At 39.0% G+C, this 17,215-nt stretch overlaps 1 protein-coding gene across 1 annotated transcript in view; it reads left to right on the forward strand.

Annotated features, from left to right (window-relative positions):
- The window catches only part of RBM33 (RNA binding motif protein 33), a 250,480-nt gene that overhangs the window by 217,014 nt on the left and 16,251 nt on the right, over window positions 1-17,215 (forward strand). Inside the window, exons 13-15 of the mRNA XM_009886788.1 lie at window positions 369-617; window positions 1,428-1,715; window positions 9,238-9,873. Coding sequence (XP_009885090.1) covers window positions 369-617; window positions 1,428-1,715; window positions 9,238-9,873 — 1,173 coding nt within the window. The remainder of the gene's footprint in view (window positions 1-368; window positions 618-1,427; window positions 1,716-9,237; window positions 9,874-17,215) is intronic.

Below are 17,215 nucleotides of genomic sequence, written 5' to 3' on the forward strand. Positions count from 1 at the left end.
GCAGGGTCCTTTTGTGGCGTCTGGGTTTTGATCAGGGGGAAATCCTGAAGTCTTGGGGGGGGGCAGGGAACAACAGGGGAGAGAAACCATCACCAAAACCCAAACAGGTTAAAAGTCGTTAGGAAAGGGGACAGAGGGCAGGAGCCCTTGCATTTTTCTTTTTCAACTCCAGCTGCTGACTTACACAGGTTTACGTGTAGAACTACCTTGCACAGCTTCTGTTTGTCTGGTTTTTGCTCAGTATATTTTTTGTTTAGCCTGATCTGTAGTTGCTTACAGAAGTTTTGAGGACTTGGGAGACTGGAACTACTTTTCAGGAATTTATTACCTTGAAACTAAAACCATATAATCTTTCTCTTCATGTGAAGGGTCCCTTGCATCCTCCATTACAGCCTCAGCCACAACCTCAGCCTCAGCAGCACCATCACCAGCAGCAGCAGCAACACCATCACCAGCAGCAGCAGCAGCAACACCATCATCATCTCCAAGGGCCACCACAGCCCTTAATGCCCATGAACCAACCACAGTTCAGGCCTCACATGCAGGCCACGCAGCAGCAGCCAAACAACAACAGGATGCAGTGTCAGCCGCGACAGGGTCCAATGAAGCCAAGACATGTAAGTACCACGTACATCAGTGTTGCCTTGCATATTTCTGTGTGGGTAACAGGCATGTAAATACAGGTTTCAAAACTCACTAGCATGGTTTTTCAGCCCCATTTATTCCATCCTGCTGTTACCTTCTTTCACCATTCCTTCCTCCTTTTCTGCCTTGATCATTTTATAACCTACATCCAAAAAAAAGCATGTGTATCTTTCCCTTTTTCTTCTCCAGTCTTCAGTGTTGTTCTTGGTCTGGGTCTAGTAGGAGATGATGCAGTTGCCCAAGAATTGGCAATAAAGGGGTTTTTGAGGATAGGTTTGCTTAGTAAGATTTTAAAACTGCTGGCAGCACGTGGTTGCATGGGAGCCCAGTTCTCTGACACTGACTTTAAGTTTGCAGGCCTCTCTGTACCAGTGCTAATAAGCTTTCTGGTTCAGATAGTGCTACTCATGTCTTGCGAATTTTCTCCAATGCAGCATATTCTGTTGCTCAGTAGGTTGGGGCAGCACAACAGTCTGAAGTAGTGCTTAAGCCAGCTTGACTGTAGTTTAGAATAATTGGTCTGATTAGGAAAATAAATCACACAATGAAGCCAATTTCTGAGAAAGATGTTAAATGAGATTCAGTTTTGCTTTTAACTAAAGAAAAATAAAACCACTGTTAAAATGTTATTTCTATTATTTTTTTTTCACATTGGAAATATTGTGCCTGTTTGAAAAGCTTTTTTTCCCTCAACTTAACTAAATCATGAGAATGTGAAACAGGAAACACTTTAGTCTAATTTGTAGTGAAAGGCTTAAGTTTTTTAATTTTCTGCTTTTCAGAATACACCATCACAAAATATTGTCAAGCGTCCAAATCAGCAGCTACAGTCAACTGCTCCAAGAAACAGTAACTTGCGTGAGTTGCCGATAGCACCGTCACATGCTTTGGAAATGAGCAACAACAGGCGACCCTCTACCCCAGCTGCTCAGGTCAAACCCATTACCAGCACCATGTCTGCCACCAAGTCTGTACCTGGGGTTGGAAACTCACAGGGAAGGCCCGAGATGAAAGCTAAAGCGATCCCACCAGTGGGCCAAGCAAAATCAGAAGTAAAATCTGAACCAGAGGTAAGGCTTTTTTTTTTTTTTTTTTGTAAAACAAACACACACACAGAGCCATCCCCAAACAACAACCAAAAAACCCACCTCCCACCTTTTAGTCTAGTCTGGCTTGTGAACTGTAAGCGTTGTTAATGTATTATTCACCCAATATTTTTTGGTGCCACTAGAGGCCTCCCTTCTGAGCTGCACTTTCCTCTTTCACGTGATAACAAAACCAGTCTCTGTTGACAAAAAAGTCTGGAAGGTTGGCAGGGCTGTGGTGAATCTGTTTTGTTGGAGGAGGGATCATTTCTACTATGAAAAGGCAGAGGTTGAGTAAAAGTCATCAGTGATACAAGCCTCTGAAATACCCATTGTGCCCATTTTTATCTTCCAGGATTATATTATCTTTTTTTTTTTTCAGGTAATTTAATTCTTCTAAATCAGAAAGCCTCTTCTCCATTTCCTGTGATTCTGTATGGCTCAAAAAAAAAAACAAACCAAACCCCCAAAAAGACTATTTGGAGAGTTATCTACCTCATGCTGTTTCCCTTTAGGCTGCCCAGTCTCCTCTAGGGTCTTGAGCACTCATTCAGGAAGTTGCAGCTGCATTGTCCGTGGAGCTTCTTGCTCTTTAAGAAGGAAATATCTGTTTTATGAAAGCTTTTGGCATGAAGGGAGATAGGAGATGCTCTCAAGTTTTTGATTTCAAAGAAAAAGATGGTGTTTGCTCTGCTAGTACTCTGCATAATCAAAAAGTGAGATTGCCAGTGTTTTGGGTTCCACTAGGTCATGCAGTGTGAACATATGACCGTTTCTATGCAGAGATCCTCCTGGAAGCTAGAGGAGACTCTCCATGAGCACTGTTAGTTTGAGAGAGTGGGTAGGATTGTGCTGATGGTGCTGTTAATCCTAAATATCAGGAGGTGCCAGAGGAATGTGATGGCTGAATGCACCCTGTACAATTTCTGTGTCAGGTTATTCTGAGAACTGTAAATCTTGATAGTGTAGTTGACCATGAATCTTGTCTCATGGACCAGGTTTTCTTCAGCAACTGTTGGAAAGCTATAATTGTGATAATACTGCCTTCCCTGTAAGCTGCTTGTGATAAGCTTTTCATCTTGTTCTTGAATTAGGGATGGTCATAACTAATTTTCACAAAGGAGGCACAAAAGAAACCCATAGCTAGCAGTGTTTGACCTCCTGTGCACTTGCTTTTCAATGGGAATATTAAAAAAAAAATATCTTTTTTTCAGCTTTTAATTTTGATCTTTTTTGAAAAAATGGCTTAAGTAATCCCCTTCCCCTCAATTCAGTCTCTTGGAATAATCTAAATCACAGAAAATGCAGTGCCTCTTACAGAAGTCTCTGTCTTTCACGCCATTAGTAAAGGTAAGTTTCGAAGAGCTATGCAAAGGCCTCTCCATCTAAAATATCTTACAATTCTTTCATAGTTTAGTCATATGAAATTTAAAGCACTAGTTCTGAAGTATTTCTGGCAGTGTTTAGAAAAATGAACAAGTGTTTTTTTCACTCCTTTTAATCAAATTAATATAAAAAAACTAACAAAGCAGTCACCTCTCCATTTTAAGTTTTAAACATATCCTAACCTTTAGTTCCAAGACTTAACTAATCTTACTCATGTGAATTCTTGGTTTTACAAATAAAGCTTTTTTTTATTTCTATGTCAAAGCTGTCTTTGAAAGCAGTTTGATACCTATTTCATTTAAGTTTTTGCAAAACCAGATAAAAAAAAGTTGCCTTGCAAAAAGTTGTCTCCTAGCATTTCCTATTATTAACCAGAAAAATAAAGCCTTTGTAGATACATTTGGCAAGTACTAGAAAAGCATGTGAGTGTGTGAGCACACAGAGCCCTTCTCCTTTGAAAGCAAACTTGAAATAGAGCCTTGTACTGCAAACCACAGTGTCGTAGTAGTTGTACCTTTTCAGCTGTGCCCTTGCAGTATTGTTCACTGATGCCACTGTCATTTCTACAAACAGTGTTGCTGCACTAATAATGTTCATTTCCAAGCATTTAATCATATTCTTCACTGTTGTTGTGATGCAGATTATTACATTTCTCTCCTGAGGCAGATTGTAATGTTTTCCAGTTTTTTGTGTGTTTTTCTTCTAATGAGCTGACTTCGTCCTGTGCTTTTGCTTTCTGTGAAGATGAGAAAGAGTTAAGTTCTATCATCTTTTCTAGCTGTACTGCTCATAACTGAATTGGGCAGGTTATTTTGCAAGTGTCTTCAACTGGAAAATTATTAAGACTTTTCTTTGCATCCTTCTTCTTGAAGAGTCAGTGGCCATATTTATGAATGCCCTATCATTCAGGAAGCACCAAAAAAATAGCAATATTGGCTATTAAAGGTTTTGCTCACCTTCAAAATAGATATTTGAAAGGCTTGCAACCTGAGTGACTAGAAGATTAAAAACTGTATTTCTACTTTACTAATGGTGTGTTTGTGTTCCTGTGAGGCTGCAAAATATTGACTTTAAATGCCTTTGTCTGTTTTTAGAATAGCTGTAACTCTCCAAGATTTAAACTTGCATATCTTCAGTCTGAAAAATCATTTTGTCAATGAAATTGGAAGGTATGGGTGATGACTGTGGGCCTAATTCTGCTCATGTTGAGGTCAGTTTAGGATAAGAGGAATTAAGGCAATATTAAGCATTTTTTGAGTTTAAAGAAGGGGGAGAATGTTTAGAAGAATTCTTTAGAAGAAATGGAAATTGGAGCTCAGAACAGGAGAGAACTGCATAATCGACTGATACTACTTTTATGTTGCAGTTAATGACCCTGATGTACGGAAGGAAAACCTTCACATTCCATTCTCTCAAGTCCAGTAAATTTGTTGTGTTGTTGGGTTTTATGTTGCTGTCATTTAAAAAAGACTTATAATATGGAACATAGTTGCTACATTGTTATTGGAGCTAATCTGTCTAAATCTTATTTATATTTTTTGAAATTAACTACCTGAAAAAACGTACATGTCTAAATTTGAGTTTTCTCCAGTATAAATAGGTTTGGCTTCCAAATTTTTATAATGGTGCCTTCTGTCTTGTGCTTGAGGAGTTGTCTTATCACAGTCTTTTTCCAGTTGGAAGATCACAAGAGGGCAGTGTGCTTCTCAAAGAAACCTTGTTCTTAATTCTCTTCTGTTTGCACAAGAAGCACCCATGTTTAGTTGGGTGACTCCTACCTTCCTAGGGTGCAGGAGCTGATGTCATCAGTAATCTGAAATGTGTGATGTGTATGTAGGTGCCTTTATTTAAGATACCTTGTGGTGTTGAACACAAACAGACAAATGATGTCGTTTGGATCTGGCCTTACCTTTTATGAAGACTTGCATGAATTTTTGGACAAATTATTCTATCCTCTCTTGCTTTTAATGTTACAACTGAAAAAAAATAAAGATAAACCTGCCAAATAGATTTGTGTATATGCTGTAGATCAGACCATTTTGATTGCTCTGTCCTTGCACCCATTCTACTGAAGGACACAAGTGAGCCTGCTTACGTGATTCCTTCCTTGTTCCTTGTTAGCAAACCAGAACACTTATAGTATCTGATTCTTGTGACTCTTCATTTAATTCCATTAACTAGTAATAAAGCCTGCAGACCTTTAAAAAGGTGTGGGTTTGGTTTTTTTTTTAATTCACTATATGAGAACAAAGCTACTGACAGTAGAACTTAAATTACAGTAGAAAAATTAAATCCTTGTTTTAGAGCATGGCTTTGCTGTCTTTCCTGTGATCAACAGTGCCATTCTATGTTCTCCTGGAGAACAATGTAGGACTACTGCTTTTCTTACTGCTGCTCTTCAGTTAGATTTGGAAAAAGCAGCATGGAACATTTTCTTTTGGCACTTGCCATCAAAGCCTCTTTGCCCCTTAAGGCAGGAGAAAACCTATAGCTACAGCTTGGTCTTCCCTTCAAGCTGCAATGAAATTCATTGTGTTCAAGAAATGCTCAAAGACAGATGAGAATCTCCACTTGGGGGGGGAGGGGGGGGGGACAACAAAAAAAAACAAAAACAACAAAACCCAAACCTAAACAATAAACAAACACAAACAACTCCCCCAAACCCAGCAAAAACCAACACTCCACAAAATGAAGGGAACTCTTTGCATCTCTGGCCTTGTACTCTGTAGCCTCCTGTAAACGGGGGAGCTGTATACAATACACCACTTCTTTATGTTGTGGAGTTTTCTACAAAAGAAGGTGAAGCATCAAAAGTTTATCTAGGAAAAAGGCTCCTTCAAGTTCTTCTGCTTCTTCCTGTATGGATAATGTTGCTTTTGGCAGGAAACTTCCAAACAGAGCTGTGAACTTTTAAGACATCTTTGAAGGATGTCTGCTTTCTCCCAGTTGTTTTTTTTTTCCTGGGTTTGTTTGTTTGCTTGGGGTCATTTTGGTTTTGGTTTTGGCAGTCTACTGCTTGTTGAAAAAATCTGTACTGGGCTTATTAAACTCATGGGATGAAAGTCATTAGCAACAGGCATTGGGTGCTGTTTCCGCCTTGACCCGATGTACTGTCTTGCCTTTCTGTATGATGAAGCTCCTTATTACATAGTAGAGGTCATTTATATATACCATAGGTCTTATATATTTACACACACTATAGTGCAGTGTAGTATATATAAGATGTTCTTAAAGCTAAATAGCAGAGGATTTAACTGCCCTTGTTTCCAACCTGGTGAGGAGTTTGTTGCCCATTCTGAATCTGTGCTGTTGGGTCATTGCACAGCAAATTCAATTAAACTTCATTTCTAATTTAAATATTTTGTCATTATATTGTTTGGTCTTACTCTAGCTGCGAGGCTATTTTACTGAGAACATAACAGTAGTAGCAACTTGCTTATGAAGGTGAAGGATTTAGGTCTATCTATAGCCCGTTAATGGGCTGATCCGCAGTTGTCATATAACCTCAGAGCTCTTGGATCTTGATTTCAAAGCGTACCCTTTAAGAAGGAACTTACTTCATAGGATCCATACTGATTTCCCAAGTATTGAGTTGAGTTCCTGAGAGGAAATTTTCAAATTATATTTGAGATGAAGTTGCCTGAAGATTCTACTAAGCATTCATCTAACTTCATTTGTGTTGGTAATACAGTTTGCCAGTTGTCTTCTGTGTTTAACGCTAGTGTAGTTGAAATCAGCGCATCTGTCCATGCTGCACAGACTATGGGTCAGAGTCCCTCAGGATGTTTGTTCCTTGTCTGCTGGTAAGACTCATTTAAGTGTGCCACATGTCTCTGTGCTGCTGTATGTAACCTTTGAGTCAGTGTTTTGTACTTACTAGATTGTGATCTACATTTTCAAGGCCTTCAGAACTGGTTAGATGATAATATGAGCAGACAGGCCCCTGATAATAAAGGACAGCTGATAAAAGAACTGGTCTGGTGCAGATTCTTGCTGGTATTAACACCCTCAATTAAACATAAAGGAAAAAAAAATAGTGCTACCTCCGAAGGTAAATTTGGTACTGGCTCACTGGCATCCATCAAACCTGTTTAGATAAAATGTAGAATATTCTGATCTAAAGCAAAGCAAGTGAATCAACTAATTCATTAATGACTTAAGTGGAAGAAGTTTTGTGTTTGGGCAGTTTTAATAAATGAGATAGTTACTGTGTCTGAAAGTAGCTGAAAATTTTATTCATTGCATCAGGATCTGCATAGCAGCACATCTTCGTCCTATCTCGAGCTTATCTGTATTTTGTGTTTCTATGCAAACTTTGTTTAAGGGTCTTACCCTTTTACTGTATTTTGTAAGGGCCTTATTCTTTTTTTTTTTTAACTGCAATCCAGCATCTCCAGTTTTCAATTTGAGATGAAATATTTGAGTTTCTTACTACTATCCATCTTACGTTGTAGAAGTATGTTCCTGTTACCAGCTGTCAGTGAAGATCTGTAATCTAGTTGTTATAGTGATTAGCCATTAATCACCACCATCATAGTCTGAAAAGTATGAAGGAAAATCAGAATCCTTTGGTATGTGAAGCAGTGTCCTAAAAAGGGCAGTGTTAGACCTCATCTCAAAACTATAGCCCATATTTAAAATAATGGGCTATTTTAAAGAAAAAAAAAAAAGTGTGAGGCATGCAGCTATTTCTTAACACCTGTGGGAATAATCCCTATCAGTAGGTGCTCAGGAAAGAACCAGTTATACCTAAAGGAAACAAGTGTTCAGGATTTGTGCATCTGGATTCTATGAGTACAAATACTGCTCTACTGGGCTTTTATGTGTGTGAACCAACTTTACGTCTGTATCTGTTCTGATCTTTTTTTTTCCTTGGGTTGGGCAGAATTCTGGGATGTACCAGGGATAAAATCATTTGAAATAAAAAAAATATTGTTGTACATTTGGGTCCTGTATGCACAAAAAATGACATTTGTGTTGACAAGAGCTTGCATGCAGTTACTGCAGGGTAAATAACTTCATCACGGAATCCCACTATTTGAGAACTGTTTTAGCATTCTTTCTGCTGTAATTTATCAAAGTGCAAAGTATTGTTACTTTGAAAACCTGTTTCTGTTGGGGTGATTAGGATATCTCAAGTAAAATGTTATGCTCGTTACCATCTGTAAGCAGTCTTTACAAGTCCCTCCCTTAGTATTTCAAGCAGTTGAAAGTGAAAAATAATATAATGAAAAAGCATGCTTTGTAATTTTGAAATTGTATCTCAAGAACAATTTGATTTCTTTTCTAGGATGATGAGAATCTGCATTTTCTTGACTCTTGTCCATTTTTGTATAGCTTTTCCTAAGAACCCATTGTGCCAAAGTTGAAGAATCTTTAGAAAGGTTATTTGATGGTGTGCAATACTTTCTGAAGGGCCCAGGGCTGGAATATTAAAGGCATTTTCTATATACCATTAATATTCCAACACTGCATTTGGCAACATTTTGATTCTGAAGAGAGTGCACGAGTTCAAGGTCAGAGAGATTGACTTGTGCTGTTCATTATAACCAATTATTGTGTGACAAATGAGTTTGAGATCAGGCTGAAAATTCTGTGAGAAAAATCAATAGTTCTAATCAGGGCCTTTCAGGTCATTTACCACCCTACCTTTTGTTACTTTGTCAGAAAAGAGCAAGATAAAACCTGTGTGACAGTAGGTTGCCTCAGTATTGTTACTTTCCATTTGAAACATATTTTGATATCTTGAATTATATTAATAGTTTAATTGGTTTTAGAAACTTCTAAATGAGTTCCAATTTGTAAAACTTAATTTTCTTTTTTTTTTTAGTATTGTGATAAGATTTCTCAACTGGTATTATAGCTTGCTTTTTTTTTCTGTCTAGGAAGTAGTATATCTAAGTCCTAAACCAGATTTGAGCTGTTTATCTGTGATGAATAGTAAATAAACCTTACCAGCAGATACACTCCACTAATAGCCCTAGTTTTGGTGTCATGGATAATTTAAAAATCTCTTCAGAGAGTTAATAGCTTTACGCCATCTGAAACAGTTTACTGTTGTTTTGATGAAGCTGGGCATTTGTTGAGAATTTGATAAAATCATTTGTATTTTCCTTTGTAGTATCCGGATGAAGATGAAGAAACTAGATTGTATCGTTTGAAGATAGAAGAGCAGAAGCGTCTAAGAGAAGAAATTCTGAAACAAAAGGAGCTGAGACGGCAGCAGCAGGCTGGTGCTAGGAAGAGGGAATTGCTCGAAAGACTTGCGCAGCAGCAGCAGCAACCTTCTACGCAGCAGTCCTACATGCAGCAGGAGGACGAGGACTCCGAGTTCCCCACCAATGGCAGCCCTTACATACCCCACTCTGGCTTACAGACCAGGCAAAATGTGAAAAACAGACTCCTTGTTAAAAAGCAAGATATGGTAGTTCCAAATATCCCACCCAAACCCACAGATTTCCCACAGGTGGGGGGGAATATGCAGTATCAAGGACAGCAGATGAAGCCAGTGAAGCAGCTGAGGCAGACTAGAACAGTACCTCCGAGTCAGCCTCAGGCGCCGCAGAAAGTTTTACAGACCAAACCTGCTGCAACATCGCTGCCCACGACACAGACTGCTCGAGTGGCTTCCGTACAAGCACGGCCCCAGGAACTGAAACCTGGCGTGAAAAGGACTGTCATGCAGCGGACAAACAGTGGTAGTGGAGATGGGCCCCATGGCGGCAGCAAAGTCAGGGTGATTAAGTTGTCAGGAGGGGTAAGTTTCCAAGGCTCATCTCATGTCTGTGTGTCCTCATGGTTTGTTTTTGTGTGTTTCATGCTGTGTAATCCCAAAATAAAAAATGGGCCTAAGCTGGTGAGGGAAGTAACAGGTTTAGCAGACCCAATAGGCCATATTTTATGTTTTCAGAACTGTAAGTTGATAGCAGTTATTCAGAAATTAACGTTTCCTGTAATGCTTTATTGCCAGGCAGTTATCTCTGAAATCACATTGAAATAATGCTCCCTTTTACATTTTAAGTTGTAACTTGAGTCTGAAAGACTCCTCACCTGAGCTCCTTTTGCTTAAGGTTGATAGGTTTGATAATCGGTCAGAGAAAAGGATCTGGAAGGCTGTTTTTAAGGTCCATTTAAAAAGCGAGGCTCTGTTTATTTGGTAGCTGAAGCCACCTAATTTAGTTGTGGGCAGATGCTGGTGTTAGTGTGGTTTCTGTACTCAAGGAAAGATTGTTTTCATTTTCTTGGGAAGCATGTTGTGAAACTAATTTAAGCAGTATATTGGAGGGGGATGTTTTCTGTTAGAGGCTGGGTTTCAAACCTTACCGTTTCACTTCTGCATCTAAATGAGATTTCCTTATCTTTTGATGAGGGGTCTATTATCTGCAGAGTGTCCCTTGAGCATCGGTGTTGTGGAGGACTCACAATGCTGGTCTTGATGGCGGTGTGCATATTTAAGATCTGGGACTTTGGTTGGAAAGTATCTCGACCAAATTTCTTCTGTCTTAATGAAAAGACAAGTTAATTTGTTAGGGTTGTAAAGAAACTGAGATGAGGGGAGATGGCGAGCTCGTGTTGTCAGGGTGAAATGTGTTCTCGCGTTTATGCTGAAGAGGAAAGAAGGAAATGTGGTTTAATGCTGTTGTACATTGGAGGTGACTTTTTGGAAGAATGCTTCTTAAATTATTTGGAGGATTAATTAGGGAAACTTGCAGAACTGCCATAATCTGTAATGAAGTGAACAGTGTGTTAACAGGGGCTGAACAAGGCCTTGGAGGCGAGGCTTTACTCTGTAGAAATGGGGAAAAAGTCGAAATGCCGAAGTCTTAACTACTTTTTAGAAATGTTTTTCTACAGCTCATAAAACTTAAAGATACTGAAAATTGTGAACTGCATAATGACCATGTGGTCTTTCAAAATATTAACATAAAGGGCCGTACTGACTATATAGAGCTGACAACAGCCTGACTTGGAGGACATCTAATTCCTCAGATGTGGTAACTTAAGTACAGAAGAATAAAGTACAAGAAGTTGAAAGAAATGGATTCTGTTGGGCTAAAAATACTTATATAAAAATGTCTGCAGGAATCCCAGTGGCCTGCAAGAGTTGACAGGTTTGTTATTCATGAATAATTGAATAAAGCAATCATGCACAACTTCTTTTATTATGTGGTGAAACAAAACAATGCCAGTCACCACTGTATACAGCTCTTCGTAACAAACGGTTATCAGTGCCCACAGTAGCATTCACAATGAAATAGGTTTAATCATAATGCTGTGTTTCAGAAAACCATAAAGATTTGTTTCAGATAAGTCTCATGGTAAGCAAGAGTAATTAGCTTGATTATGTGCATGTCTAACTCCTCTTTCATTGTATACAGGAACAGATTTGCTCTGTCCTCCTTAACTTTCAGATACCAAGGTTTTAGCAAGGTAACGCAGGTTCTTTCGTTGTAGCCTTTGTTACTTTTTTTTCATATTGCCGTGGTCATTTTAAGTTTTCCTTCCAGCTGTGGAAGAATAAAAGCAAGCATTGCAATTAGCTGTGTAGCACTGATCAAGATAGTTGATTAATTTTTAATCAGTTAGTGACAAGCTGAATCTATGACTTTGTTTCTTTGACCACACAAGGAAAAAGAAAAAAATGGGCAGCGGGGGGGGCCAATCTTGTCCCTTTTGACAAGATTTTAAAGAAGAATTAAAAGCTGCTTGGTCTCTGAATACTGTAAAGATCACAGATCACATTTAGTTTCCATTTCTAGTGTTTAGTCCTGCCACATGCTTTATTTATTTACACAGCTTTTGCCTCAACCCTAAATATAAAGCAAAAGCTAAATCTCATTTTTCCTAGCCATTCTCCTTAGCACGTTACGGTGCTTCCTCTAACTCCCTGCCTTTGGCCACGGGGGTGGCTGGTATCTCTTAGCGATATGCACTGACTTGATCCTGCAGTTAAGCAGCTCTGCCGTTTCTTCAGTTGAGTCACTTTTGCTCTTTTCCCTTTCTGGAGGTCTTCTGTGCAGAGGTGTTTGAATACGCGTGTACAAGTGAGATGGCTTGCAGTTAGACACAGTGCGTGTTCCTTTTCGAAGCTCTCTTGATTCATATTGGTAAAGACTTGGAAAGTCCCTTCTCTTTCAGCCTTCCGGCCATGGTACAGCACAAGAGTAGAGCTGTCAGTGGAAGAAGCTGATTGAGGTCAGACCCGTACTAACGCAATCTAGAGCAAATTGACCTAAACCAGGAATTGGTAGCAAGGACTGTTCTAGATTTCATAGGACCGTCTGTAGAACAGGATTAAATGGTGGTGTGTTGCTGGTGGTGTTTTTTGCTTAACAGTTAAGGAGAGATACTTGGTGTATTGGTGAGACTTGTGGTGTACAAATACTGTCAGAAGAGAATGGTTTCTTCTCTTGAGGGCAATAACTTTCCCAGTCTAAGCTTTTAACTATGTTTATTTGTATTGCTGGGCATTGCAGTACTACTGAGGATCTCCGCCCTGCAGGTAGAAGTATCCTTTGTTACTTAAGGTAAAATGGCCTTTCATGTTTCCTCTTGAGAGGATTTTGCTTTTTAAATATTTGTATGAAATTGTAGGAATTATTAATTAAATTCTAAGGAATATTTAAATTTGTCCACTTTCATCTGATGCATAAGGTGCCTTAATTTATGGCTTCTTATACTTAAAAGGGAAGTAGAAAATTATTCAGCATTTCCTGTATGTCAGAGCAAGTCTGCATATCAAGGTGACAAATGTTAGGTACCATCATTAATGATTTTTGTCTGATGCTTTTTAAAACAAATCCCTTCCTGCCCCGCCCCCTCCCCCCTGATACGCTCATCCCTTTCTAATACTCCTGTAATTTATGCAGGAATGACATTACAGTGGATAGTTTTCAATTTCAATTATTTCTTTAAAAGTTCCTGGAAAATGAGGCAGTGTTTAATGTTTGGCGGATGAATTTTGAGGTTTGGGTGGTTGTTCTTTTTCATGGAGGCCCAAACGTCTTTTGATGGATCTGATCTGCTTTATGGTTTGTGTGGCGTGTCTTCAGAGCCATCCTTTCCAGATATAGGAGTTCAGCATATTTGCTGAGTGTTCATACTAGTAGGTTTTACTAAGAAAACATTTGAGGTTTGTCTGGCTTGGTAAGAAGCCTGAAGTCAATCCTAAGGATATGCCTGAGAATAAACTCTGTGAGGTTGTAGAATGTTGTTTGATGGGAAGAAACACCCTAATATATCACTTAAGAATGTGGTAATAAAATTATAGAAAATAGGGGTGAAAGGACTGTGGAAATAATTTATTCTGTCTTGAAGGGGGAATAAACTCTGTAGCATTCCTGAAAGATTTGACTAGCCTTTTTCTGAGATCTCATTATTGGAGATTTCTTTGGCTGTCTGTTCCAGTGTATATTTGGGAGAATTTTTTTAGTGACCAAACCACATTTTCTTGCTGCGATTTTGAATCTATGACTATTTGTACTATACTTAAAGAGACATGGGAAAGAATTTGTATCCCTATTTGGCTGTCTCTCTCTTTAAAGATCTCTTAACTGTTTCTGAGCGCTCATGTCCTTCAGTCCCTCTTGATGAGGCATGTCTTCTAATGCCTTTGCTGTTTGTGGTGGTCTCCTCTTTGCGCTCTGTGGTCAGTCTGTCGGTAAATAGTTCCAGTACCAAGTGCAACTGAATTCCTTAAACCAATATATTAGAAGTGTCTTTAGTCACGGAAGAACAGGTTTGTACCATCTACAACCTTAAATAACTTAAGATCGTATGAAATATGTGCTGAATGTGTTTTTCATTTAGTTGGAGGTTCTGTGGGGAAATGGTAATATCTTAAAAACTCTGTATTATTCAGTCATCTTATGTTGTTGGGTGATTTCTCTCTAGCCAGAAAATGGCCTGCCATGCTCAGAGAGATGTGTGTCTGTCCCAAACGCCTGAAAATGCTGGTTCTTATGCTGCACCAAGAACACACCATTCTTTGTCTCTGTGGAAAACTGCACAATGAGCTTTTTTCGTAAATATATATATATATAAAAGTACATTAAAATCTATGTTCCCTGTTGGATTAGAAGCAGTATCTTATTAGCCATCATAATTCCTCAAAATCTGAAATGCTTCATCTGAAAAGCTTGAAGAAGTTGGCAAGTTCTTTTGTTTTAAAAGCCTGTCACAAAACATGTCCTTGGATTGTAAAAAGAAAAAGAGAATTGGAGTGGAAGATAGACAACTTTATTCATATTTAGAGTAACTGAGAAATGTAAGAGATGAATATGGAGTTCTAAATATGGAAAAAGATACTGATTGAGATGATTCTTGTTTGATAATGTAACCTTATCAACAAACTTTGCTTAATGTTTGTACTTGTTTCTACTTGCTGTGTATGTTCAAGTTTAATTAAAAATATTTGACTTGAAAGCTCTATAGCGCCTTTCATCTAAATATGTCAGGAATTACAAACACTAAGATTTTTGGCATTCGCACGACAAGTTCTCGATCACCCAGCTCTGCAGTGCTACCAGCTGCGGGAAACAACACAGGAACTCTTGCTCTGTGTGGTTCTATTACTTTTTCAGAAGCAGGAGAATGGCATTGTAGTTTATTTGTGTCCCACTCTTTGAAGGAGGCATGGATAATGCCCGTATTCTATCAGCTGTGGACGGAGGGAGCTGTGGAAACCATGATACCTCAGTGCCCAGATAGCCTGTTTGTCACTTAGAGAGTATCAAAATCGGCAAGACCTTTGAAGCAGTACTAATGTAACTGCTGTTGAAAAGTACTCTGCGTGCCACAACCTGCAAAATTTCACTCTGGAACTATTTCACAAATAGACATTAATTTCCTAATTCCACCTCAAGACAAACAAACAAAACCAAAAAACCTGACAAAAAAAAAAAGAGGAAGTCAGGGATCCCTGTGGTATTCTGGTTATGAAAAAGACATCGTATTTTCATGAAACATTTGGAAATGAGCAATAAACCCTGTCCCCTCAGACATCCAGTGAGGATGGTCCCTATAGAGACAGATTATTTCAAGATTTGGGGCCAGTGAGGCAGGGGCTGTGCTGTACTGTTTGGGGCATATTTGGTTATTGGGAAAAATGAAATACAAGGGCATGCGTGGACACACTTAGTAACTAGAGGGCCTTAAGGTGACAACCAAAAGAGAGGCAGATAGTACTTTTTATGGGTTTGTAATAAAATCCTTGAAAGGGGGAAGAGATATCTACCTAAATTGAATTTAACTTTGCTGTGGATAACTTGGAACTAAAGTGCAATAAAGTATTTCCTATTGTAGACTGCAGAACAGGTTTCTCCTTTTCCTCAGGAGACTTTTAAATTGTATGTTGAAGAGTGCTGCTTCCTCCTGAACACCCTGAAAGCAAGGCGTTTGATATTGCTTGTCGCTCTTGTTAAGTCTCAAAGGAGAGTTTTTCTGCCATCGTAAGTGTTATAGTGCAAAATTCATATTGATACGATGTTGGTGGTACGGAGTGTCTGGTAGCCTGGTTTCCTCGTAGGTAATGACTGAAGGCAACTGTGACACCACTAAAGTGCATTACAAAGAGAAAGAGCTAGTTTTCAAATGAAAACTAACTGCAGTTTCTTAACTTGGGCGGGGCAACAGGCAGATTTTTCCAATTTGAATTTAATATTTTGAGAAGTCATAAATGTCTTTGTTTAATGGTATTTCAGGTTTGACCTCTTGGAACAGACCTTTAGTACAGTGCTCTGAGGCGGGAGAGTCCTGACACTGGAAGTGGCTGGGGAGGGATTCAGCTTGCCGTTAGTTGTAAGCTTCAGGGAGCACGAACTAGAAAAACTAGACATGATGCAAGAAGGGAAGCTCCAGCTGTCCTGGTTTCTGATACCCAGTACCGGCTTTCTGTGCCATAGCTGGTGTCCGGCTGAGAAGTGCTCCTTCAGGAGCTCTGGGCCGTCGGAGGTTTTGAACGGCTGCTCTTCCCAACAGGAGCCTTTTCTCTGGGTGATTTCTCTGTGTGTCCAGTCTTTGCTAAAATTCTCTGTACAAAAAGTTATTCCGGTGACTGGCAACTGAAAAGGGAACTGGGAAACTTTGCTCAAAAACATGTTTATTGACATCTATATTATGTATCTTGCAGACAGCAATGTAAAAATAAAGGTACTTCTGAAACTATTATTCATATCCAGTCCAGAATCCTGATTTTACTGGAGCTTTGACACAGAATTTGTATTTTTTTCATAATGAACCGATGGGTGGCTGTACTAGAAAAACATGGAGTTGTGATTCAACATCTGAACAGCAGTGTTTCTGTCACTCCTGGTGACAGAAACTTCAGTGTAGCATGGGTATGGCTAGGATTCTCCAGCATCTCTGGCCAGTCCTTCTCCATGCCTTAGTTCTCCTCTCAAACAGATGAGGAGATACTTGAGGTAAGAATTCTGTTAGTGCATGGGATTAAATGGAATTAGCTGCTTTTTTATAAGACATTTTCTTCTTGCTGTTCTGACTTTTCATAGACCATTATGCGCAAAAAGGATAGTAATCACATCATGGCTCGCTGAAGCAGCTTAGCAGTGTCTTTTTATCACAGGAAGGGAACTGTTTCTGCATTTTATTTATTTATTGCTTAGTCTGGGTGCTCTTGTTTGAGGTAAGTTTGCCCCATGCAGAAGTTTTAGGGTAGAAAAAATAACCCGTCATCCACTGGCCAGCACCAGAAATGTCTTTTTTCTGGTGTGAACGGGGAATGCTTTGGTTGTTCTGCCACTGCTTTAGTCTGATGTAGCTTATTTCTGTGTGCACTCCGCGTCAAAACTAAACCATTATTATGTCTTAAACCAGTTGTTAATGATGAGTTGTCTGTAGATAGAGTAGGGTATTCTAGCCTGGCTGGAGGGCAGGAGTTTTTTTAAGTACTGCTATTCTTGAATTTTAAAAAAAAAAAAAAAAAGACTTTTAAAGGTCTTAGAAGGCCTTTTAAAAAAAAAAGTCTCCAGGTGTTTCTTGTTGGCATTTGACAGATTGAAAACAGATCTTCAGCTGCTCAGAAACAGTGCTTGGTCATGTCACTTGGTTGTGGGATATTTGGCAAGTGATTAGGCTTCCTA

This window comes from Charadrius vociferus, unplaced genomic scaffold (assembly GCF_000708025.1).
Source record: "Charadrius vociferus isolate BGI_N301 unplaced genomic scaffold, ASM70802v2 scaffold255, whole genome shotgun sequence".
NCBI classification, from domain to species: domain Eukaryota; kingdom Metazoa; phylum Chordata; class Aves; order Charadriiformes; family Charadriidae; genus Charadrius; species Charadrius vociferus.